At 34.3% G+C, this 27416-nt stretch overlaps 1 protein-coding gene across 2 annotated transcripts in view; it reads right to left on the bottom strand.

Moving 5' to 3' along the window:
• MTA3 (metastasis associated 1 family member 3) overlaps positions 1-27416 on the bottom strand; it is a 134814-nt gene that overhangs the window by 71706 nt on the left and 35692 nt on the right. For both annotated transcript variants that reach the window (XM_053938010.1, XM_053938011.1), the window contains exons 5-7: positions 26642-26705; positions 25495-25612; positions 8779-8881 (exon numbers count right to left, since the gene is read on the bottom strand). In XM_053938010.1, coding sequence (XP_053793985.1) covers positions 8779-8881; positions 25495-25612; positions 26642-26705 — 285 coding nt within the window. The remainder of the gene's footprint in view (positions 1-8778; positions 8882-25494; positions 25613-26641; positions 26706-27416) is intronic.

The following is a 27416-nucleotide window of genomic DNA, read 5'->3' as shown; positions in this document are numbered from 1 at the left end:
AATTAATCTGTTATTGAAACGGACATATTTTTCCAAAGCTTTACTTTCTTTTGTTGATGAATTGTACATGGTATCTATTATACTTAGACTGTTCTAAACTGTAAACATTTCTTGGAAGTACATCTATGTATCACACACAGTGAAAGAAAAGAGAATTTAACTAGGCCCAGCATATCATATACGAAATTAGCAAAGATGCAGTGACACAAAATATTATCAATAAACAGATCAGAAGTTTCTCCAGTACCTGGATTTGTATAATGACTCTTAAGGTGCATTCATAAAAAAACCTGTTTATTGCAGTTGTGACATAACCCCTTCTAAACGCAAGGACCCATTTACAGATGTAACGCAGTGCAATCCTCTGGTGTAGGGACTCAAGCAAATACATCCCACACAACTTACAAGTACAGAATTACGCCAATGGTGAATGTCACTGACAAATAAACACACTTTTCCTATTAATCTGATATTCAACAGTAAAACAATGTGCACCAAGACTTTAACTCACTGAAGATAAAAATGATCATGGAGAAACTGATAATAAAGTATGCTACTGCAATTTTATCTTGAATCTCAAAAAATTTATTACTGAATGCATGTTCAGTACTTGCTGCCACAGTCTTACAAGTTAAGATTTAACAGCAGTGATTCAGACCCCTGGTATTAACTGCTTTTCTAAAGGCTGTGGAATAAATAAATCATATTCTAATGCTTTTTTCACAACCTTTTCTCCCTCTTTGTGGAGATGGCAAATACAAGACAAGAAAACACACACACACATCTTTTTTTTTTCCCCAAAGCTTGGCAGTACATAAAACAATATTTGTCCACAAATTGCTCCCAAGAATAAGGCTCTATTATGAACACATTTCCTGATAGTCTGTCAACCCCTTTCAACATGTTGGCATTGATAAGGGCTGTAGCTAAGCAGTCTTTCCTGTGATCCTTCTGTCCCTACTGCTCAAACCAGTGAATGTGGCATGACTGCATTTCCCTTCTGCTGCTACCTGCTAGCTTATCTTCCTTTTGCATAATTAAAATTATTTTGTTTCCACCACATTTCTAAAATAAAATCTGAGTATGCTATGAACACTACAAAGAACGTTCTTACAGTCACTCTCTGGCAGATCAAACTTTTGAGGCTGACTTCAGAGCCCAAGAGTATTTCATTGCTCAGAATGTAAAAATTAAGCGACAATAACATAATAATTATTATATTATTATTATTATTATTAATAATAATAAATAATAATTTTGAATAAGTGATAGAGAGGTAAGAACTGATGTACCAGTGGACATTGCTTCCAGTGCTGCACTGAGTAGGAGAAGATTGCAACCGTCAGAAGAATGCTGTGTGGGATTTTGGAGTACGTGAGTGCAAAACAAATCAATAATAAATAAAACACACAAAGGCAAAATAAAATAATGAAAACAATAGTATAAAAGATAATAATAAAGATGGCATCAAACATAATGGAACAAATATGATAATAACAATAAGAACAAAAATAAAAAATACATTGCAGGCAGGGTACCATTTGGGGTGTCAGTGGTGACAGGACAGGGGGTGGGGATGGTGCAGGACACAAACTGGGGGGTCTGGACGTGTGAGGTGTGTTCATGTCTGTGACTCCCTTGAAATCAAACTAACTTCTAGTTCTCTTTTCCATAGAAACTTGTGAAAAACAGTGAATTTCCAAGTGAGTGTAAAAATTCTAGAACATTTTGCTGTTAAACAGCAAAAATTAAATAGTGATATACAGTGTTTTATACAATCTAGCTAGGCAATTCACATCCAAATTCAATATTAATTTTAGAAATCACTAAAATGTCTTATCTTTTATGTTTTTCTATTAGTACAGTACTAATTTCAAAAGTACAGATATGAGGTATATATTGATGCAAAGGTCAAAATCTACCTTTGCCATTTTTCCTTGCATTATTTTTTTCTAATTCCACTACTCAATTGTTTTAGAAAAGGAACAAAATAAATAACTAACCAAACCCATTTCCAGAAGACACAGTATTGTCTTCATCTACTAAGTTTCATAAAACTTAGTATTAAGCCAACACAAACTAAAGAGTCACACCCTAACCACTCAGTTTTCTTAACAAACTTTCAATATCAATGTCTTGGTAAGCTTGTTGAATTCAAAGAATAATTGTAAATAGTTAACTGAAATTATATTTAATTCAGTAATAACTATAATAAACTGACAACCCAAAAAGATGTGCTCAGCAAGCTACTTATGCATGTTTCAATGTGTATTTAAAATACTTGGACTTCAAACAGAAACCAACACTCCCCACATTTTACAAAATAAGCTAAAGCCAAAAGTCACACAGACAGTGAATTACACAGGTGGCAGAGAGATGGACAAGACAAACAATTGCTATTATCAGCAAGGAGATCACTCTTTGCACAGCCTGCATTAGCAAGCAGCTATAAGAGCTTTAAGGGTTAGACCAAACAATCCAGTGTTACTTTAATTTGGTTTTCCTTGGTTTAATTATCTTAAAGAGCAGAACCAAGAAGCTTTATAACAGATTGCAGATGACAACCATACAAACAAAACAAATGCATATAGTCCGGTACCAGGATCCAAGATTATGGAATAAATCCACAAATTCGGCAAAACTCAACAATGTCTATGTCCAAAAAACTTGAGAGATCACTGCACTTGCTATGTCTGTGTGCCCTACATTTAGGCAAAATTTCAGATTAGATTTTGAACACAGAAAATGCATTGCTCCAAATTACTCATAGCTCAAGTCTAAGACATTAAAGGAAATAATTATTCAAATTTTTGCGTAAGATTAAACAGTAGTAGTCAAAGAAATTAAGAAGCAGCAAACACAAGAGACTGTTGTCCTAACAAGCTTCAAAAGGTTTGGTGGCTCATCAGTAACTAGTTCTGAAAAGGGCTATTTTTTATCAAAGAAAATCTGGAACCACTGCAATTACACGTCAGAATAAAAATAGCCTCTGCTTCTCCTAGTAGCAACAGCAGTCCAGCATCAAATCAGATCCAGAAAGTTCTGGATGCAGGCAAGTAACTCTCAATTTTCTTCTACCTTGTATTGAAAATCCAGCTGAGACATATATCCTTCTATATCTGAGGATATTTATTTCAAAACTATTCACTTTTTTTTTATAGTGCTTGTCTGTTTCACAAGTAGTGGGTATACTCTGGACAAAGCTGTTGGAAGTGAGCCTCATCTGTGCATACATGAATCTGCAAAACCCCAATTCTCCACATGAGAATGAATGCCTATGCCTCACCTATGAGCTAATATTTTTGAGGAAAACAATTAAGTGATCTTTGGTGGTTTTCTACATATTAAGAAAGGAAACCTTTTGTATTCCTTGTCTTTACTCCAATGTTCCTCTTCACACTAAATTGGAAACAGTCCTAAAAAAAATGACCTCTTACACTGGCCTCAATTTAAAAACCAGCAAATTAATATCTGACTGCTCTTCAAGAGAATATTGTAATACTTAAAATATTGGAAAGAAGGAAAAAAAAATCTTCAGTGAAGACACAAGCAAGCAACAAAACAGTAAATGAAAACAGAAAATACACATGAGATTTTTACTACTCAGTTCTGAGTAGTAAAAGTCTGACTTGCAGAATATAGTCAAAGTAAAATAATGCTGCTAAAAAAGATGTTTTCTTTGCATTTCTAAGCAACTGCCTGTACAATGTTATGCTTCATTTTATCACTTGAGGTATTTACAGCACAAAGGGAGATGGCATAAGAAACATGAAAAGTCACCTTCCACTATTCTTTTGCTTAAAGACTCTCAAAGTTAAAGTGTGGCATGATATATAAATGTATGATACAATCAACCTTCACTTTCATTGCTCTATGAATAGAAGTGAAACATATGTGAAATCTTTCTTATTCAACAGAAATAGAATCCGATAGATAAAAGTAGTTTAATTCACAGGATGTTATTTCAGGCATCATCTCTATGCCATCCCGCAATTTCACAGTCACAGAGGAAGAGATGTTCAGCCCCCTAAAAGCAGGTCCATGAAAACTCTGCTATGGAAATTTATTCTTTATACTGAAATAGACCAAGGGTCATTACAAAAAATACAAAGAGAAATTCAACTCCAAGTCTGAATTAGTTTTCCTTAAATGAATTTGGGTCAAGAAGTACAGTAATACAAAATGCACAAAGGAATAAACATATACTAGCCAGGCATGACAGACAGGCAGAAACACAGGATTTTTGATATGCCTGGTATACTTGATGTGAACATATTTTTCCTTTTTACTTCCAAACCATCTGCCTACCATAAGATGCTGTAATTCACCTTGCTAGGAAACATCCAGTTTTGTGAGCGCAGCATTGGCATTGAGATTTTTCACCATTTTTGCTGCATAATTTTATGTTGCAATTATGCCATTAAATTTAATTACCTCTTTAATGAACTTCAATTCCTTTTACTTCTCAGCACCTCCAGAGAATCCAGAAGCATTGTAAAACTGAAGACTACAAACCAATGTCTTTTATGTATTTATTTTCATTTATGAGCTTTGGGAATTTTGGTCTACTGCCACTGACTACAATGAATTATTTCACAAGAACAGAGCACTACTTTTTGATCACACCTGTAAATGTTTTTACTCATGGTTCTCAGTTAATGAACGCATTCTTTTCTTCTGTATAATGAAAGACACCTTGCCAGTTGAAGCTGCATTGTGTTCCCTTCCCCACTGTAAGATAAATTAATATAACAATCATAGAACATGTCCAAATACACCAACATACTGTGAGCACTTATAACATAGAAGCCAACAGAAAATGAATATAATCAATGTCCTGAAGCAAGTGGAAAAGTGGGAACAACACAGGAAGGATCAAGCTCTAATTTAAGATGACTAACAAGTAATTTTCCATTCTTCTATGGTTTTACATCAAAAAATAAGCAGGCATTCAAATGAAGATAAATATGTCAGATAGAGGTATGTAATGCCATTATAATGTCATAGAAATCAAAGTAAAAAAATTTAAGGTAGAGATGCAATGTTTCAAGGCTATTTTAATTAGATTTCAAAACTCTGGTTTAGTTGGGAATAAGCTGGGACCACAAATGTCTGTAAAATAGCTTCATTTAGAAATATATTCCTTCCAGAAGAATATGTTGATAATGTAGTTAGATGAAGCAGAATAAAAGAACTACATTCTTAATGGTTTCACTGAATCATAAAGCATATAAATGGAACTGGAATGTACCAAAAATGTATCATGCAATGAATTGTAGAGCAAATTATCAGATTGAAAGAAAATTTTAAAAAACAAACAAAAAAAAGGGGGTCATTTCTTCAGCTCTCAGCATCTGTCCCACACCTCCTATTGCATTTGAGACTGGGAAGGATATTTTTTTACTCTGAAATACCAAAAAAAGACAGGACTATTATGTTACACAGAAAATAGGAATGCTTCTATTTCCTAACACAGTGCAACTTGTGACAAAAGTAGAAAAAAAACATAAGATCTGGCAATGAAATGAAGTACTCCTTGTATATTAGAAATTATAAGAGACTGATGACTGGAGAAAACAGAGTGTATTTTAATCGGTTCAAATTAGTAATGCTGTCCACAGCATTTTAATCTACTTCATTTTAACCAACAACAAAAAAAAAAGCATCTCATAGCATACAAACTGGGTTCCTGTTAGAAGTAGTTCCACACACTCATAGATATTTAGTCCACAGGACTTGATTAGAATTATGACTAAAAAAAAATCTGCTCAAAACGTGCATTGTGGACACTAGGCCCTCAGCACCAAATATTTCAATCCTACAAATCCATTTCTACTATACTGAACTATTTACTAATGTGGGCAGATCTAAATGGCTGTTGCATCTTCTCAAACTCCTGTCCTTTGAAGCTGGCAGACACAGAACGTGGCCAATTTATAGGACAGAAGGAAAACTGGCTGGTGCAGTTGTATCTTATTTGAATGTGGTAGAAAATGCTGTTAGACTTTTCATTATCACAGCACAAACATTACCCAAAAGACAACTAAAACCCAGAATACATTAGTCTGAGGCCTCAAGCTTCTCCTAACAGATGCTTTTGCTAGTTCAAACAAGAGTCTTTACCCAAATTATGCTTCAGTAGCAGAAATAAGGTACTTTCAAGATTTGTGTATCAGGCAAGACTACTTGGGGAGGCCAAGTTTATGGATCCTTTTTTCCAAATTTCCACCATTTTTTTTTGGCACTGTTACCTCTAATTTCTGCACAGGATAGGCATATTCTTCTTCCTTTCTACCCAGGAAATTATTGAATAGTAGGGCTCAGTGAGAGGCCCAGACTGACCAGGCATATAAACCTAGAGAAAAAGGCCTCTCATTCCTGAGACAGTAAATAAACCCTGTAAGAAAGGGAAAGCTACATGTACAAGGTAAAAATATAAATATACTTGTAAATGGTCAACACAAATAAAAAGAGTATTCAAACAACTTCTCAAAAAACAACAAAGCTGTTTGTGAGATTAAAAAAGCTAAAGCATTTAAGGACAAAAGCAACTCTTATTTCAACCAGATCAGACTGGGAAAAAAAAAGATAATAAATACTCAATTCCTTCAACACAGCATCTGAAAAGGATCATTTGAAAATTCTTTTAAAATATGAAACACAATAGCATACACATACTCAATGAAAATCACACCTGGGAAGGTATTTAAGAATAAAATATTCTTGTCATATTTTCAACTTTGCAGAACTAAACATAACCAGAGAAAGATCATTCCAACTGGAAATCCAGTGGGCACAGTCAATGTCTAGTGAACCACAGTTAGGCTGCAGCAGAGCTCTCTGTAAGCACTGTTCACCACATCATAATACCAGCTCTCCACTGTTTCTCAAGAAGCTTTTAATGGTCCTGTATAATGGCCCAGTATAAATCCTGTAACCACACAACACGCTGAATTGGAAGCTGCCACCAAATCATCACAGAACTGTTTCTCCAGAAATTCATTAAAATCTGCCTCAGAAGCCACTTAGAGCATCCTGTGAAAACAAGTATATAGGAGCTTGGAAACCATTTCTGTCAGCTGAAAAGCAGCTTCTAAAGATGAATAGAGCTCTGTGCAAGAACATCCATAAAGCTGCACCTGAGTAATACCTGATTACAGATGGCCATCCAAGTACCACAAGACCTTGGATAGTAACAACTAATCAGCCATGATCCACTGTAACAGAAACCATCTTTACAGAAACGTATTGACTTTAAAATAAATGCAGTCTTGGTCAGGGCATAGCATTGCAAAAGAGGTCTTAAATAACAGGAGGAGAGAAGGATATTCTTCTTTATGTATTTAATTATTCTCTGTTACTTCCCAGCAGGCTGCTTATTGCTACATTCCTCTGGAACATTTTTGGCTCCACAGAATACTACTTCAGCTCCCCAGAGTGGCTGAGAAATAGCAAGTACAAGAATTTAAAAGCAATGAATGAACTCTTCCAAAATTCAGAGTCTTCATGCAGATGTTTCTTTAGGGCACACCATAATAATCTGGCCATACATCTCCAGGTATTATATTGCTGGTGAAAAAGCAGTTCAGATTCCTAGTTTCTGTGGAACATCTACCAGACCCTGTGACTTTCTGAACACCTGTTAACACCTAAACATCTCTGTCTTGCTTGAAAATTCATCAAGAGCAGGTAAAAAAAAAAAAACAAAACAACTTTTAGTACTTTATAGAAAGGATACAATATTCCAAGTGGGAGAATAAGGAAAAAAAGCAAGTGGATCAGCATATGAACTGTAAATGAGTAAATCAGCATCCCATACCACTATACACATAAGCTGGAAAATATAGAACAACTTTTTTTCTTTTTTCCTTCCAGAAATGTTTTTTCAAAAGGGAGAAAGAAAAAAATCCCAAAAACTAGAACCACGTAAAAGGATTATTTGGCTAAGAAGATTTGAGATTACACTCTGCAAGCAGGTTACAGAAAATACAGGAGATGGATTTTTTTCAGAATAAAATCCATATGTGAACTGTGTTCTCGGCTATCATTAGAATGGTATCTTTGTAACTATGAATTAGAGGAAAGACAAAACCCGCTGTGTCCTATGAATGTAGAATTGTCCTTTAGTAAGAAACCTACAAATTCTGAAGGTTTTTTTTTTTAAGTAGAGAAATAATTTCTAAAAGTATTTATTAATTCAAAGCACTTTGATGTTGTTTTCATAAATCTGCATAATCATGTTAATTTACAAAATTGAGCTGACTTGATTTTTTTCACTAATGAAATACATGACTTCAAAACTTTATTTCAATATTCAGCCAAAATAATTATTCAGCTTATGTGTGTATGTGGCAAGTTCTGCACCCATTTAATTTGTTAACATTTTCTTTATTTCTACTCTTAACCTCTATTTTACACCATGAAATTCCAAGTACTGTAAAACACAAGATTGTATTATTATTATTATTAGCACTGAAATAATTTACTCTGAGGGGAAAGCAAACTGATAGTTACATTCAAAGTATCAAATTCTACTATAACCTGAAATAAAGGGAGTGTATCATTATTCCAAAGCTCACTTTTTCTGTCTCCTGTATTGGTAAATACAATAAGCTTCAATAAATATACAAAGGGTCATGGTCTGATTTTCTCTTTTATCTAACTGTGGGAAAGAGAAGGGCTCACAAAATGGCAAACAGGATGAGTAACACGATATGGGGGCATAAATAGTCAGTAGAAAAAGGAAAAGTACTTTTTATGAGAGGATTTTAATCTTACCGTGCTACAACTAAAAACTGGTCAATCTGACGGTCAGTAAGGGGGCTATCTGGATCCCATACTTTTACTTCCAGCTTTGCCTGTTCTCTGTCATCTAATTCTCCTGTCAAAAGGTAGATAGGACAAAACACTTATTACTCACAATGTTCTCCTTTGTGTAGTTCTTGCACGATGTTTAAAAGAGACATTGTACATTTTCAAATATATACACATACACGGAGTACTTAACAATCATCAGCAGTTATCCAGTTAAATTCCATAATGCAGTATCACCAAAATAAATACCTTCCCTTAACATCAGCATTTCAATTTAAGGAGACATTCTTAGGAGGTGCAATACAAATGAACCTTAATAAAATGTTATTATAAAGTTGAAACCAAAACCTAAATAACCAGTCGTTTCTTTAAATTGCTTGTCTAGTATATCAAAGTTACTGTTGCACTTAAGCCATACTAAAATTAGTTTTACACTTAATCAACTTTAGCCATTAAACTCTATCCAATTTGTATTCTATGCCCCCAAAAATAAATCATAATGCAAAAATGCTGTCTACTGTATTTAAGCATTTTCTACCTCGTCAGCCACTACATTATCTGTAATGTTAAAAACAACAAAGTTACTATATACTGCATCATCATTTCCCAACTTCATTTATGTGAACAGAACAATTTGTCTACATGCACATGGCTGAAACAGTGGAGGTGGTTTCCAAAATTTATTTTGCCCTATATTCATTGTTACCAGAGTACGACATTTGTACTGCATGGAAGAGCAGTGAAGTTTGAATTTGGTACAAGGATTCACATTCATAAGACACACTTGATCTTGTCTTGCCTACTACACCAATAACTTTATCTGTAAAATAAGAAATGTTTCAGAGGCTGATGGACGAAGCACCACTTTTGCTACCAGTACAAGAAAATTTTCCTGTGGGATGCAGCCAACACATTTGTGGCCATAAGAGATGACAACAGTCAAGTCAGAATCACTGTCTTTCCCTGCTGTTTTAGAATAGGAGTGTGTTCTTCCCTCAGCCAACATGTAAAAACCACTAATGTTTAGCTGGTTGCCAGTACTTGTCTGACTTTTACAATTTACTACAAGAATGAAAACCTGTTGTCAGATCCAGCCATTCTACTCCCTATGAAATCTAGGCTGTGTAGATACCTCTCTGATCACACAGAAGATCATTTTCGTCTGTGCTGTTTCTTATGACTTAATGAAAACAGCCAGTCTAAACATGCACAGTATCATCAAGACATGAAATAACCTGTACACTTAAGAGACTGGAAGCAGACTGCAAACCAAGCACTAGCTCTTCTGAAATCACATCATATACGATGACTTCTAGCAGATTGATTCTGGAAAGAAATTAAAATGTGGTATATATTTATCCCTAGCAAACACACAAGTTAGAACTGCACCATGCTGTCTGACTAATGTTTCAGGAACAAATTTCACAGTCACATTCTCAGAAAAACAGAGTAAATTACTTTCTTCCAATATACCAGCAATAAAGCATTGGCTGCCTAATGGGACTTCAGCTTCTGTTCAAGCTAATTCACATCCAATACTGAAGACAAACTGTTAAATTCTGGCATCTTGGAATGAATTTTAGATCTATAAACTTATTCTATCGATTGCACACCTGTCAATACATTCATTTCTTCCATCTGTGACAGACACATTGTGGGTGATGTTCTACATCTTATAAATATTCTCTGAGCACTTCATTTCAATCTGTTAATATTTAGTTTTTAAATACCTTTAGTGTTAGTTAACCATTTCAGGACATCATAGTCTGGTGATCAAACATTACTCAGGTAGATTATACTTCTCACAAAGTACAAACATTATACCAACATAGCATCAGTATTCAAACAAAACATGTCACTCTTCTGAATCAAGTTTGCAAAATGAATAAGAAAAAAATTGCAATACTACAGATCTTACCTCAACTAGAGGAAATTAAACAATTGCTACTATAAAGTGTTGTAACTCTTGATAAAGGTGAATCTGAAATATTGCTAAGCAGCATTTTGTAATGGCAGTAGATATAATAAATACACAAGCAATGGAATGTCTATATTGTCACAATAATCACAATAATCTAAACCTATCTAATAACTGCAATATTAAATATTACTACAACAATAGTAGACAGAGGTTTCCAGAAAATGGGTGGAGTCTGCCAAGCTGCACTTTAAAGAGTTACTTAATTCCTGATTTTCCGCTTACATGGCAGGATATAATCACTTAAACAGGGAAAGTAACTTAAGCAGACCAAACCATGGAGGCAGTCAAGCAGTACTGTAGAAACCTTAGAAAAGTTCATTTCAGGAATAAGTATTTTGTTAAATTCCTTTGCCTGTGCTGAAAGCATCAGTATAGGAAGATCATATAAGATAAACAGGTCTTTCAAAATAATGATTATCAATACCCTTTATGTTCTACTTGAGCTGTCAATCCTTAGCTGATCATGCCTGTACCACATCCTATAGGATTTTTAACTTAGCAAACCACTTTAAGATACAATTTCTCTGTTAGCACATCAACATTTATCTTCTACATTGCTGAATTTGACACCAAAGTCTAAGACATTCAAACTGAACAGATGATAAAGTAGTCATAGTATTAATTTGTTATGTTGCAAAACCCAACTCACAAAGGAATGGGGGAGTTTTACTTTCACCATTTTCAGTGCATCTGAGTTCAGTTTTAAGTGTCACCTTCCCTTACCACCAGCAGCATACCAATTACAGCTTCTGAGAAGTACCAGGCAATTTTTTGGAATAACTGATATACCATACCAGTATATCCAACTTATTCTAGTCACTGCTTATAATTTTATTACAGCCTGTCTAACCCTGATGACTAATTTTATTGGAAAACATCAGTAGATGGTCAGAAATACATCTAGTTTACTCTTCATCAATCATTGAACTCCTTATTTCTCATGGGTGTCTTCAAGTAAAAAGTAAGATTTTTCTCTAAAAAGAAATTTGTATTTCAGTCAGTCATTTTAGACAAATGAAAGCATGATGTGCCCCTCTAAAAAAAAGGAATAAAAAATGTACAAAACAAATGTATTTAAAATGAGCTACAAGAAATTAAAAATCTACTTAGTCTTTTAGATTTCACTTCCTGCAGATGAATACCCCAAAGATAACTAGTACATCATGCTGAATCACATTCAGCATGATTCTATGTTCTTCTTGTATCCAACTAAAAGAAAACAACTTTCAATATAAACTCTGAACAACTTCTTAGAGTGAAATTCTTTTAATTTAAACATAACAATACTGCAATATAATATATTATTAAGAAACTGAAATATGAATCTATAAGTTAGGTTTTATTTTTTAAATGGTTGAAAATGAAACAATAGAAATTTAATTTTTAATGCAAAACCATTGATGAGGTATCTGATTTTAAAGACACCTCTGATGTATAAAGTTTTATTTTTGTATTTTTCAAATTTGCACTATTTTTTAAAAAACCTTTTATTCTCCTTCTCAAAAAGTAATTCAGCTGTGAATTCAATTCCAACATGCAAACTAAACACCTGGAGTGCTCAGCTTTATGAATGAATCCAGCTTTCAGGATATGCAAAACAGCAGTGCCAGCTGCTGGATCCTTAATTCCATGGGACAGAAAATCTGTAGCTGTGGGGTTTGGTCTTAGTAAGGCAGTAGATCTATCCATGGACAGAACTGGACACCATACCAAGAGTTTCAACCACAGAGTTCCTCCAAGTAAGCAAATTCATTAATTCATACAACCTCCTGAAATGAGCCAGTTTTGATGTGTGTGTCAATTCCTCAGACTCACCAGACACCTAAGCAGATAAATGTGAAGGCATTTGTAAAGGCTCATATTCTTAATGCTTAGCACATATATAAGAAGTCAATCCAGTGTCTTCATCTCTGTGTTTTAGTTTTGTACTTGTGGAACAGGAATATTTCTCAGTTAACATTGCAAGGATGAGGAAGACAGGTATTTATTGCTTCTTATCCTCCCCTAGACGAGTTCAGCATGCAACACAATGAAATTTCTTTCACTGAAATATGGATTTAGCAGATAAAGCATTTAGCAGGTTGTTGCCAGAACTCTTTGGGAGTATATTACCTGCAGGTAATCCTAAATGGTTTTTTAAACATAGTTTCATGTGCTGTTTGTGCACCATTGTTGTAAAAATAGGCAACTAATCACTGAAAATGAAGTTTCAGTTCATTAATCACATTCTCATGCTGCTCTTTAGACAGACTGCAAACATTTTCTCTAACTTCCACAGGAGAAAAATAGAATCACATTGAATTTTCTTGTACTGCATATGAACAAAGTTCCAGACATTAAACCTGTCTCTCTAATGTAAAATCTGAGCTTTCTCCTTGGATGAAAAGTACATTAGTTCCTGACTGAAACAGTCAGCATATTCATCCCGCATAAAATTCTTATTACTCATTTTTATTTAATTTTTTTTTATGATTTGCAGTTCTCACCAGTACAGATAAAGAAATTCAGAAGGAAAGTTCAAAAACTTACACTAAGCTCTTCAAAAAATATGATGGAGTTACGTGCAGATAACTTCTCTGATCAAAATAACTTGAGAAAGCTTAAATGAAAAGCGTAGGCAAAAGAAAAATTATTTGTTTACCTTTCAATTCCAAAACAATCTCCCCTCTGCCTTAGCTTGCCTGACAGAGGTATATTCAGATTAGGAGTTATATGTTTACACAAACCTCATGGTAAAAAATCATGAATGTATAACATGAATGTAAGACATGTATAGGGACTAGAAATGAAAGCCAGGCTATGTATAGAGACTATAAATGAAATATATCATATGATAAAGGCCTGTTACTTGTCTACAAGCATTTAAACTGCTATTGGGCATTTTTAAAGCCAATAAAACATGCATAGTCCCATTTCCACTTATCCTCTAGAGCTTGAATTTATAAAAAGATTTAATCATTCTGCACTTGAAAAATCCCTTTCAAAATAGAACTGCCTCCTATGACCTTAAAGTTCTCTCAGTGTTCAGCTTTACAGTACTTATAATTTAATCACTGACGATCAAAAGACAAGCACGCACAAAATACTCAGAGCTTTAATTCATCATGTTCTAAATTCCCAGAAATTAACAGAAAGAATTACACTTGAGCTCAGAATAAACTGAACTGCAACCACACATTAATGACCAACTTCCACATAAAGCAGCATCAAGGATGGCTGGCTTATGGACATGCCCAGTGCCGGAAGGAAGGAACAAATGAGGCTGCCTCTTTCTCAAAACCCTGCAAAACTGTTTTCAGTTTTGCCGAAGTTCCTGAAATAACACATGAGGTAACAGACTTTTCAGGAAAAGGAAAGCATGGTGAAAATGATTCTGAGTGTAAATAAAAGAACAGTAGAATACTACATATGAATATTAATAGTATTTAAAATAAGTGCTGGTGAAAAAGGGATACTAAAATGCTGAGACATTGCATCCTCAAAAACAACCCAAAACCAAAACAAAACCCAAAACAAACCAAACAAACAAAAATATTCCATCAAACAAACAAAAAACAACCAACCAAACAAAAAAAAGACACCAAAACCAAATCCTGACTGAATTAAAATTAAATCTGTGGTTCTGCAATTTTGGGTTGTGCTGGTTGTTTTTAAAAAAAACCCTAATCTTAAATATGCAAATTCCCTCTTACTTAAGCATTCTATAGAAAAAAAAAACCTTTTTGTGTGAATAAATATAAACCAAACAATTTAGAGAAGAACTTTTTGTTTAAGATGAAATGTATTTTGACTTATTAAAATGTAAAAAAACCCACATTTTATCTGCATCTGCTATTTCTTTTTTCATCTTCTACAGAATAAACTTAGAAGAAAAATCAGACTTGCAATAAAACAGTAGAGAAACAAACATCTGAACTTACAATGAGTCCTTTTAGGTGAAGTTACTGAGGTAGAAAATACCAGCAAAGTATTTGTACTCAATTAAACACTAAGACGTGGCTGCTTGAAAAGTGATTGGGGTGCTCATGGGGATAATAAGCACATACACAGCACACGATAAATAACTCTACCCTTCATAAGGCCGACTACCTGACAGAACTCATTTAGTATTTAAACAATTTTAGCCAAGGTTCTACAGCTATTATTAGCAACAATATCTTTCTGACAGCAATCCTGCACAACCTGCCATGCCAACACACAGCACACACCATTCATGCTGCACTGCAACCAGAGGGCCACTTTAACCATTCCCTTCAACTTGTAGAGAAATAGTTCATAAGAAACAGAACACTAATAACAGAAGCCTGACTCCTCAAGGAGTTAAAGACAGCAGGGTATCATGGCTCTTTTTTCACAAAGACTGAAATTTCAACTGACCTCAAGCATAAATCAAACTTAAAAAGGCAGATCTACTTTTATGATTCGGGGCAACCAATGAACAAGAAAACAAACAATAACAGAAAAAACCCACTCCAACTATCCCCAAGCAGGACAACCCACATTACTCACCTCAACTTTTGAGCATCTTCTGTAAAATCTAATTGATAAACAGCACTACTTCCAACTCTTCTATCTTATCCTCGACTGCTAACTTGGAAGTTGTGAGTGATCAGAGAACTGAAGCTCCGAAACCTCCATGACCACATTTGGTCTGTTTGATCAAAATTATACATGCACTTAATACCGCAACAAATTGGACTAGAAGGCAACAAGTATTTTCAAATAACATCACTTCATAAAACACTTCATAAAACACAATGGTTTATGCAAAGCTTCAAATACCTAATTGAGCTTCTGTAGTACATGTGGCCACAGCCCTAAACAATAGATTTTCCTTGCAAATGCATGATTAGGTCGAAGCAAATTCTTTCCTGAAAACAGGCATCAAGAGGCCATTTACATGTGTTTTGTTTAATTTCTAATAAAACTGATAAAATTCTATCAATGTGCTTTTAATTGTCTAGCACACAAATCAATAACTCAGCTCCCTAGAAGTGAGATTGGCAAAAGTGATGTAAAGGATATTATAATCCTATTAAAATTTGACATGAACAACATTGTAAAGTGTATTTTACTGTTTGTGATAATCAAGCATTTGACAGTTAAATATGCAAAATTTACTGTATGAGCTTAATAACAAAAAAATCTTCAAATCTGACAAGGGATTACCATATTTAAATTGGCTAACCCTCAAGAAACAGCTCCTACTTTTAGAAGGCATTATAGAAAAAAAAAATCATGTTAAAGTCAAAAGTGCAACCAACAGAAAGCCCATTTGAGAACAAAATATATTTGAGCATATATAACAAGGAATTTTATTATTTGTTGAGATTCATCTCATCTGAATATCTGACCTATTTTTAATATCCATTTTCAGCTGAAATGAATCAAATCTCAGCAACATTTATTTTTTCTATTCTGACCATAAAGGTGAGTCTTACTGGGTTAGCACCATCATACCTGTTATGTTTGGTGTTCTATTGCAGCTTCCACAAATAGAACTCCTAAATGTACTTGTTATATCTTTTGTTCCATGCATTCCTTCTGAAAAATGCACTGAAATAGCCATCATCTTATAGTTGAACCAAGATCCTAGCCAATATTTTGAAGTTATCATTTATTTTGCTGCTGATTTACTAGATTTTCAAATATAAAAATTCAATGCATTTCACACTGAACTTGGTGAAATCAATTTCTACAAGGTTCCTAGGCATCTAGAAGTAAACCTGAGTTAGGCATAACCATCTCCTTTTGTATTTGCCCCTAAAGGTATTTTTTTATTTCATACTTTGAGCTTTACTTTCTGCTCTGTGGATCCCATAAAGTCATCTTGAATTGACAAGAAACCTGGTTTTAGACACTGACTGAGAACTCCCAATTTGCTGTATGTAGAACAAGGGAGGTACGCAAGCAAGTAGACGCACTAGTTCCTCAAGCCCATCCAAAAATAAGTTTATGGTTGACAGCTTTTTCCACAAAAACCTTTCCCTCACATACTGCTTATGGAAGAGCCTAAAGGTGCTGCTGTTGTCACCTTCTGTGTGTGCACAAGAAAAGCAACTCTTCCTTTGATCATACCTAAGCAACTGGGTTTACTCTGATTCCACTTATTTATTCTTGTAACGGCACTTTGTTTCACTCACAAAAGAAACACTAACATGGCCTCAAAATTATGAGGCCTCATGATTTTTTAAAGCCAGTTAAATACAAAAGGTTAGACAGATAATATTTGTGAAACACTGAACTCAGGAAAAAAGGCAATATTTTCTGAATTATATTTTTAAGAACTACTTACTGTATTAATGTGTCCCCTTAATAGCCAGCAACTGTCAAAAAAGTGACTACTTAGCACAAATTACAGACCATATTTTCTGGAAATCAATAGGACATAAAGACACAATATTTGTTTCTCCTGCCAGATATTTCTCACAGACACACATTATCTGTCTCCAGAGTATCTGACTGTCCAATTTTTAATTGAAATAGTTGAATACAGAAACTTCTAAAAGTATTTCATATCAATGGTTCTTAAAAAGGACTGATTATTATCTTCTCACAGAAGAATTAAATCATTGCAACTACATCAATACTAAGAGAAATAAGCCAGCACACAGATTTTGACAAGAGAATCAGATGCACCATTCAAATGACTGCTGCAGGTCTCTGTCTGTATGAGTGACTTTTAAACTCAGCAGTGGGTCAGATAATAAATGGGAGAATTATGTACCACAACAATTATCTACCACAAAGTAAAAAAAACAGATCCCTCCTCATGAGATTACAGTTGAGTTTCACTATTCTAAGGTATATTTTTCATCAATTAAATAAATAAAAAAAGATTTCATTATACAGAAAGCATTTATAGAACCAGACAACACAATACACCAAGTCTAAACAATCCTGAGCTTTCATAATATGCCTCATCTGCCTCTTTTAATCATGTTTAAACTTAAAATCCTGAAATTGCAATATTTCCAAACATTAAAAGGCTTGAACTCTGAGTTTAATAGTTTCCATTTGCTATGTCTGGTCTATTAAAACAACATACTCCTACAATGGAGTTGCAGTAAAAAGCACAAAAACAACGAAGACTTTAGAAACCATCCTTAAAGGAATTAATATATTCTTTTTCTAAACAGAAAAGTTTTAGAAACTTTGAATAGTTTCTCTGTTCGTCTTCAAAATCTGCAGCTTAAATTTGTCCAACTGCTCCCCTTCTTCCTATTAAGCACTCAATTAATTGAACTGCATTAATTCTAAAAAGCCTTGGCTTCAAAGATTAAATCAGTTGCACAGCAAGTGCTATTTTTAGGCACTCATTGGGTATTTTCAGGTGTGCAAGAGGGACTCCAGCATTTAGTTTACAATTTTATTTACTAGAAGAAAAAAAAAAGCTTTGAACAGAACATCTTTCCTACAGGTTGCTTCTTCCATTTCAGAGGCTCTAATTCCTCTTCTGTATGTCTTAGTAGGGGGTACTCCTCTTCCTTGCCCAGTCCACACTCTTTGTATTGCCTTAAATGGCCAGAGAGAACCCAATTGTGTCAGATCCCCGCTCCATAAAGAATTCCCTAAGATCTCCTTTCAAGCCCAGATGCAAGAGATAAGCAGCTCGGGGCTGGGAAGAGGGCTGCAGCTGGGAGGGGACCATTAGCAAGATCACCCCTCCAGGCTATTAAAACAGGAACTTGCAAACAGCCCGGCACTTGGTATTCAATTACGACTAGCTGCCAGTTCTCCGGATAAACCTTTAAACCGCATCATTCCACATCATACTTGTCAGTGCCTTGCCGCTTGTCTCCTCCCACATACCTCTGCAGGGAAACTGAAAACTTATTTCCCAAATCAACGCTAACCCTTCCTGCATCCATTATCCCGTGTCCCTCTCTGCCATGGCTCCACTCTGCCCTGGGAGGCCTGGCTCTACCTGACTTGCTGCGCACTCAGAGTCCTCAGAGCAGGCACCACGAGCCCAGAGGAGCTGCTGCGCCCAGGCAGTTAAGGCAGGAAACATCCCTAGCAGACACTTCCCTGCTGGAGCCCTAGCTGCTGAGAACTTTAAACTTTCTGTATTAACAGACACTGACCCCCAAGAAAACACCACATTTAACCTGAAGCAGTAGAGAAAGTTTCCAAAATTGAATGATAAAACTGAGATTATGAGTGCGTAGTTTGAATGGAAGTGTGTAATATCACATAGAGAGTTTAAAGTTTTAAGATATAGTAATATATATAAAAGATAGAAATTTTAAAGCAGACGCTAATCCTTCTTCTTTACCTTCTTCTTCACCCTCTTCTTCACGAGTTTAAGTAGTATTGTATAATTAAAAATCCATATTACAAGTCACAAATAGGTAGTTATTAAGTTAAAAATAATAATTTATCATTTCTTAATTAAACAATTTATCTTTAAAAAACCTTATAAAAAGATAAATACAACTCCATTTTATAAATTATTAATAAAACAGTACAGAACTCACAACTTCTAAGACTATAATATAAAAAATAATAAAGTTCCAAGCCCAAACAAAAAATACCATCTCACAAATTTAATCTCAACCTTAACAAAAAAAAAAAAAAAAAAAAATCCACATTTAGTGGTGAGTTGACATACGACAACTGCAAAAAATATAACCAAACTCAAAAAAAAAATTATAGTTAGATAATCTGTTTAGTTAACTAAACCGTACACCATTATATAAAAAAAAACTTTTAAAAATAAACACTTCCCCTGCTCAGATAACCGTGCGCACACAGCTGCTGGGAATGCTGCCCAGGGGAACACAAGACCCCACTGCTGGCTGACATCCCCTCACTGCCTGCCAGCACCACAGGGCTCTCCCACAGAGCTGCTCCTCTCAGCTCCTTCATTCCCAAATAAATTTCATATATTTATGAAAAATATGAGCAAGGGTCATTTCATATGCTGTAATTTTCCCTCCAGCTAGAAAAAAATTAGAGACATCTCACATTAGAGAGGGAGAAAGCGGTCCTTGTCATTGAGGCACATTACTAGATATGGGGTTAATTCTTTTCTTGTCGCTTTTCTTTTATCCTCTTATTTGCTGCAACATTGTCCGAATTTAATGTCCTAAATCTAATTTAGGACATTAAAATGACTAAAGTCTTCTCAGACTTTCAATAGAGTCAAACGGTCTATAAACTACCACAGAGTCCAAGACACTGACAATGTGAGCTATTTAAAAAGGAAGCAAATAAAATAAATGCAAATTAATTGTTGGAAGAGGAATCAAATTAATTTTCTGCATTTGTGATGACTGGACAGAAGTGGAAAGGTTCATGTGCATCATGAGAGATCCAAAAATTCACCTTAAAATGATGCATCTATAGGAGAGGTTAGAGAACAATTATACACTATGAACACTAATGAGCTACTTGAGTTGGACAGGAATTCTCTCCAGATTTCTACAGGGTCTCAGGAATACAACAGCTACTAATCGAGATACATGAGCTCAAACCAAGTTCTGTTATACCTAGGGTGTGAAGGAGGGAATGTGAGCTACTAAGGACAGTCAAGGCTGACAGCTATGCTAGCCAAATTAATCAAAATTGCAACCAAGACACAGTGGTCAACAGGCTTTTTATAAAGAAAAATCCTGAAGTACTGAAAAAGGATCATAGAGGTCCATGAGGAAGCTCAAGGTGACAACCTATTGGATTTCTAATAGGCTTCAAACAAATTTTAAGAAAATTAAGAAATCCCAAATGACAAGATCTCCTGCAGGGATAAACTGATGGTCTGATTCAGCAAGGTCCTTCCTACACTGGCTGGCTGCTTTTTTGAAAACCCTGATTTCAACACTTAAATATCTTACAGTGACTAGCATCACACTGTTCTACCAAATCCTGGTACACAAAATCAAATGAAACATCAGAGAATTTATTTTGACAAATTACTTTTAAAAACAAATCATAGAAAGCCATTATTTTAAATTGTAATAATTTTCTCAAAAATACAATTGTTTAGTTGGGATATTTTTTGCCAGAGAATTACTGCAGACAGTTTCATTAGACTTACATATCATGCCCAGCATGCAGACATGATAAATTTTTTTGTAAAATCTGTTTAGAAAATATCCTTTGCTTCAGAAATTTTAATAGAGATTTGACAGACAGAAGACCTTTTTTTGACTTGGTTGCACCCTTGCCACTTGATTCACAACACCATGAATGAATGAAAGTAAGCATTACTTAAGAAATTACTGATTTGGCCAATGAGATTACTGTAAACAATTGGCTTCCCTGTTTGCAACATGACTTCAATTGTATTTGTTTAGCTAAGCTGTCATGCATTTAAATTTAGTGCAAATGAATTTAAATTGTGTGACAGCTGCAGTTAGGCCTATGATGGTATGCATGGGACAGAGAGAGCAGCATAGGCATGTGACAGGAAAAACAATGCATTAGATGAACTCATACAGAGCAAAAAAGTTTCCCCGTTTCTCCCATTCTTAAGCGTTATCCTACTTCACAAACTATATCCCGAATGCCACGCTAGCACTTTTTCTCTCTCATTCCCTGCTTTTTTAGCCAACCATGTAAAACAACCTGTCACTGCATCAATTATTCCACTGCAGGAGACACTGGTTGAAATGCCAGAATTTTAAAAACATTTGGATTTTAAAGCTGTGAGACAAGAATCAATGTTATATAAAAGTCTACCAAGAATCTAAACTAGCTTGCCTGGGTGCAATCTCCCTGTACACAAAACATGACTAAATAAAATCTGCTAGTTAAAGGTGACAACAATTTGATCATATTCAGAACAACTTCTAAAAGTATGCCTCGTAACCAAGTAACAATAATAATAATGACTTGCCTGAACGAACACTGTGTAGGGTTTTGTTCTTGATTGTTTAGGGCTTTTAGCTTTGTTTATTGAAGTTACTAGTCACAGATTTTATAAGTTGTTGATCAAATACTGTAGGTGAGTGTACCACATAGCAGCCTCTGGCCATCACATGCAGAGAACCAGATACCTTGCTCCTGTACTGAGGAGTAGGGATGCTCCACAGAAACGAGATACTTCTTGCCGAAATTCATGCTCTTGATTCTCAGAGATAAACCTTTTTATTCTTGCTTTGCACAGAGGAGAAGAATGTTATCCCACACTGGAAACAGATGTGAAAACAAGCTGCTACATCCACAGAATAAGCCACTGGAGAATGTGTTGTTAAAACAAAGAAAGGACATTCTTCAGTATCCTGCTAGCCAGAATTTGAGTCAATGTTGTAGAACAGTCTCCTCTTTTCCAGTATATTTAAAGCAACTAAAAAAACTCAAAAAATCATCAAACTAGAGTATAGACAGACTGTAACACTTGGCACTGGGGGGTGAAAAACTTCACACAACCATAAGATCATTCAAACCTGACAACTTTTACTCCCAAGTTTTACTCCCAAGAATGGTAACAACAAAAGCCGGAAGAGACTGTGGAAAGAAATCTGCTCTGGTCTTTCTCCAAAGTTACAGTCTTCACTAAATATGTGATCTAAGCGATTTAGCTACACCATTACAAACAAAAGTGGCATGGATTTACAAAGCTTACGCATTTTCAACCAAATTTAAACTTTGTTTACATTTGCTTACTGCAATTTTGTGAAGGATTTATGCTTCAACGTATCCTAAAGTGGAAAAACAGAAAACAGTTGAATCTGGAAGACTTTATCGTGCATCTTGATTTTAATAAACCTTTTAAGCTTAAATCCTTTGAAAGTAGATCTTCTTTTTGTTTCAAAAATTAAAGAGCAACATAAATTTATCCAATACACCCCTGGGACAGGGAGAAGCAGGTATGCTGCATTATCCAAAGTTTGACCTAACCACCTGGGTTTGCAGTACATTCTACTCAAGGATGCAAAAATGGCAATATCAATGCAAGGAAAAAAAATCTATTCCTAAAAAAACCACACATAGTTGTCCAATACACACACAAAAAAAAAAAAAAAAAACAAAACAAAAAAAAAAAAAAAAAAAAAAAAAAACCAAAAAAAAACACCCATAGTCTATTCAGATAAAACATAAGTTATCACTATATTGAGAAAGTGCAAGAAATTTGAATTTTTAATCTACTAGAATTCATCACTGTATTTAAAACAAACTAATTTCATGTTTGTGGAACTTCTTTTTCTTTTCAGCTATGTTGTGGTTGTTCTTCTGGAAGCTAATCTAAACTGTCTTTAGTCATTTGAATTGGATTTATATGCCAGTAACCTTGAAAATAAAACAACTGATGGTGTGTGAATATTTGATTTGTTTATAGTTTTGTTTGTTTGCTTTGGGGATTTTCTGTAAATATAAACTTTGCCTACCATACACCTTCAAAAAGGTATTCTTCCTTTAGATTACAGAACAAGTTTTATGTGTGAAATTCAGGAATGCTTTTTATTTGATATCATCTAATAATACCATTATTAGATGATATAAAATCTGATTTTTCCAAACTGACAAGATGTTGCCTAAATTCTCTCTTTTAATTTCAGGTGATGGGGCTACACTTTTTTTAAAGAGTTACACATTAGAGCATAACAATTTGGAGACACAGATCACTAGCCACCTTTATCATTACAGGCTGAAAAATGTACATAAAGACAACAAATCTTCATAGAATCCTATAGTGTCCAAATATAACTTTTCTAATCTATTAATTTTAAACATTGTTTGGATTTGTTTTTATGAAAGAAAAGGCTTGACAGTGAATGGATTAACTTCCAGGCTGTCAGCTTACATAAAAACACAGCAACAGCTGAATCATCTTTTGTTTTTCCTGGGGGGTCAGAGGGCTATGGAAACATTCAGGAAAAAAAAAAATCAGTCCAAACTACTATAATTCAGATATTTTTATCCTCCCAAAACCAAACTCTTTTTTCGACCAGCGACTTGAAATAAGTGCAGATTAATCCAACTGAACCTCTCAAGTGCTCTACAAGTGCTCTAGATCCTTGGTTTGTGGGCAGCTTCATGCTTCTCAGCTCTGATGGATTATTATTTCCTACTAAAGGCAGCAAGAAGACTGCACCACTTATTGCATTTTGGAGGTTAGTGGGGCATGAGGAAAAGAAGACAGTAGCACACAGTGAATTCCTATCTTAATTATGTATGAGACAGATTATCTACTCATTTTAACTAAACCAAGGACTAAACTCAAAACATTAAGCTCCAGAAGAACTTGGGAACTTCAGTTTAAATTAATATGGATTTTAACTTTAGAAAAAATCAAATAAGTAAAATTTGAACAGGAAAAATTGTCCTTTATATGTAGTATTCACTATTTCATAATTAGCCTCTGTCTTTAGTAATTTAAGTAAGAAGAATTCAGTAGAAAGAGACTTCCTGCCTGGCAGACAACCCTAGCTTATCCTAAAAACCCTACAGTTCAACCAGATACTTGGGAATCAGATCAGTACTTCGCAGTTGCCTCTCACACACACTGAGACAGCTTGCCAGAGGGCTAATGTGAAAATGGCTATCTTCCTGAGCATATGAACATCTATAGGGTGGTTTTTTTCCATATGGCAGATACATTTCACAGCAAGAACAGCAGTGGATCATAATCTACTCATAAACCTGTGCTGAAACAAGCCTGTACATTTTAGAAACAAACCTGAAGTGACTTCCTATTGTCTATTTCTGGTTATTAAAAGAAAAGTCAGAATAATAATGCAGGTGATTTATTAAATAGCAGTCATTGTAAAATAATCTGCCACTTGCCAGAAATCAAATTATTCTTGCTTTATACATTTATTAAATAAGGTCTGTAGAAATTAGAAATAAGGGGGGGGTTGTTCAAGTAAAAGTATAGCAGCAAAAAAAACCCGTAGATCATGAGGAGTAGATCATGATGAATAGAAAATACAAATATATAAGGTTACAAATATATATATTTGAGGCATTCAGAACTTCTTGGACTTACTGCAAGCGATGTTCTTCTCACATAATCCTTTCTTTTTAAAGAATACATACCATGACTCTTGAAAACAGTATCTAAATCCAGATATTTACAAAGAAACTTTTTTTTTAATTTAATTAGCAAATACAGTTGTAAACATAGCAAGACACAGTTACTCATGCTTCTTAAATATGATCCAAACATTAAATAATTATTTTACTTGAAATTTTGCTTAAAATAATAGTTCTATGTAGCAAAAGACTGAGGTGTAGGTATTTGTGCTAGGTTATAAATAAATACAATAAAATTTTTAAAATATCAGTGATTTTAAAGCTATGCCAAGGCTACGAAGTACAAAACAGACAATATGCTTTAAAAAAAGACAATATTTTGAAATAAGAAGACACAAAGACCTGAATTCTCTATGCATTGTTTGCTTTAAATGGGAAAGAAGAAATATCTTTTTCACTTGTTTTACTACAATGCCAATATTTTACAAATGGGTTGGTCTTTAACATCTGCTCTCAATGCAGCCTATCTTAAATAACTAATCAGATCATATAACTAAACAAATATCAAATGCCTATGCACAGACTGGAAACAGACATATTTTCAACAGCTATTCAAGTATTCTTTCTTTTTCCATAATTTCTACTGGTGTTCATAAATTTTCTCAGACCTACCATCTTACTTTGTCTGCCTCTATGTATTAGCTTAGTTCAGGAAGACAGAATGAGCAATAATGCAATAAGAGGACTTTTTTTTCACTAATCAAAGATCAAGTATTTACCTTCCACAAGCATGTCTGGCACATCTGCTTGATATCTAGGCCCCACTCTGATTTCTCCCTTGTCTGCTAAAAGTGTTTTCAATGATGGATCATACACCAATGAATAAAAAAAAGTATCCTAAAAAAAAGAGACATATTTGCAACAGCATAATAATTTTTAAAATTGGGTTTGCAAACTTGTAACACCTTCCATTTGGAAATGTGCATCCTTTACAGAACACAGATTTGGTACATAAATCTTTATTTTACATAATACAGATGTTTCATGAGTGCTTTTAAAGGGTTAATTACAACCTCTCTCATTGTTAGAACTTACTTCAGAACAAAGCAATAATTAAAAGATTTGTACAAATCAATGGATTTGAAGAGAATTAATGTTAACTGCTTTCTGAATTTAACAAGTTTGCACTCATAAATATCTCAACCATACTGACTTTCCATTATAAATTAATCTCAAAAAAAAAAAACTTACCACTGCCTGTGTAAACCCTTCTCGTGCACTAAAACAGTATTGGCAAATGTGGTATATTCACAGAAGTATAGGCCAAGTCCTGCTTTCAAAAATCTTTTTACTGATTATCAGTAGTTTGGTGTAGAAATTTAAAAATAAAGACATGCTAATTTCAGTTAGAAAACACTGCCTTCCTGATGTTATATTAAGACATTCCAAAGAAAAACATGTTTATTTTAAAGGCATTTTGCAATTTTTCAAATTCTTGGGGAACTTTCTTCCTCTCTGGTAAAGTTAAGCATCCTAAGTATCTTCCAGAAGAAGATGAGGAGATACTTTCTACATAATAAAAGAAAAAAAAGGAAAAAATAAGGAGGAAAAAAAAAGTACCATGTGAATTCCCCCTTCAGCATCTGCTACAGGAAAACATCTCTATATTTTCATCTGTAAGATGCCATATTAATTACTTTAAATTAATTCTTTTCTAAATACAAACAGATTCATAATAAACCTATCATTTAAGTGTGTCAATTAAATTTTTATCCAATATTGTTCAAATCAGTGTTGTGAACAACATGAGTTTTCTAACCTAACATCCAAGATATGATTTTCAAAGCATTGTTTGCCCATTTGTTAAAAATACAGAAAGAAAAATAAACTTATCCCAATATTTTTTTGAATAGCAATCACAATTACCTCTTTCTCCAGGTATGACAGCACAGATTCTGTCTCATTCAGAAGTGCAACGCTGCATTTTCCCCTACACAAACATAAGCAAGAATAGTTACTTTGTAAATGTTCAAACTTCAAGTACAGAGTTACTTACAAGAGAGCAATCTAAATATACTTTAAACTTCTGCACTAAAAGTATAAACCCATTAAAATATATAAAAATCAACATTGTCATACTTTAATAATACCAAAATTAACATAAAAGCAACAAAACAAATGGCTGTACAGATTCAAGCATTCAAGTACATTGGAGTTCCATCAAACTGGGAAATAATTTCAGCAATGGAAAGGCAAAAAAAGAGAAGAGGTACAATGGCAAACAATAAATACACACACAATTAATAAAAAGGCCTGGATTAAAGAAACATCACCTCCAAGTGACTTATCTCCAGTAATTTCAGTGAACAGTTTGAAAACAGATAACCTAAACTAGAAAGAATATAAGGCTTCACTTTTAAGGCTGTAAAAACAAAGCACTTTTGAATGGAAGTATTTTTAATAATGAATCATAGTTCTATTAGTTTCTTCCATGCCCACATTAAAAGGCTAATGACCACATTTCCGTGGAGGCTCTTGTTGCCCAGTAGTGGTACAGACCTGCCCATGTGTAACATAAGTAGTTAATGAATGCTATGGGACTTCAATCCCACTACCCTCCTTCCCTTCTCATCCCATCTCCCCCAGCATTGCCTTGCCTCAAGTTTCTCTGTCTCCAGCTTCTCTGCAAATAGCCTGCAGA

Source organism: Vidua chalybeata, chromosome 3, assembly GCF_026979565.1.
Source record: "Vidua chalybeata isolate OUT-0048 chromosome 3, bVidCha1 merged haplotype, whole genome shotgun sequence".
Lineage (NCBI taxonomy): Eukaryota > Metazoa > Chordata > Aves > Passeriformes > Viduidae > Vidua > Vidua chalybeata.
Note: the sequence above shows the minus strand (reverse complement) of the source record. Positions and strands in the feature narration are given on the sequence as shown.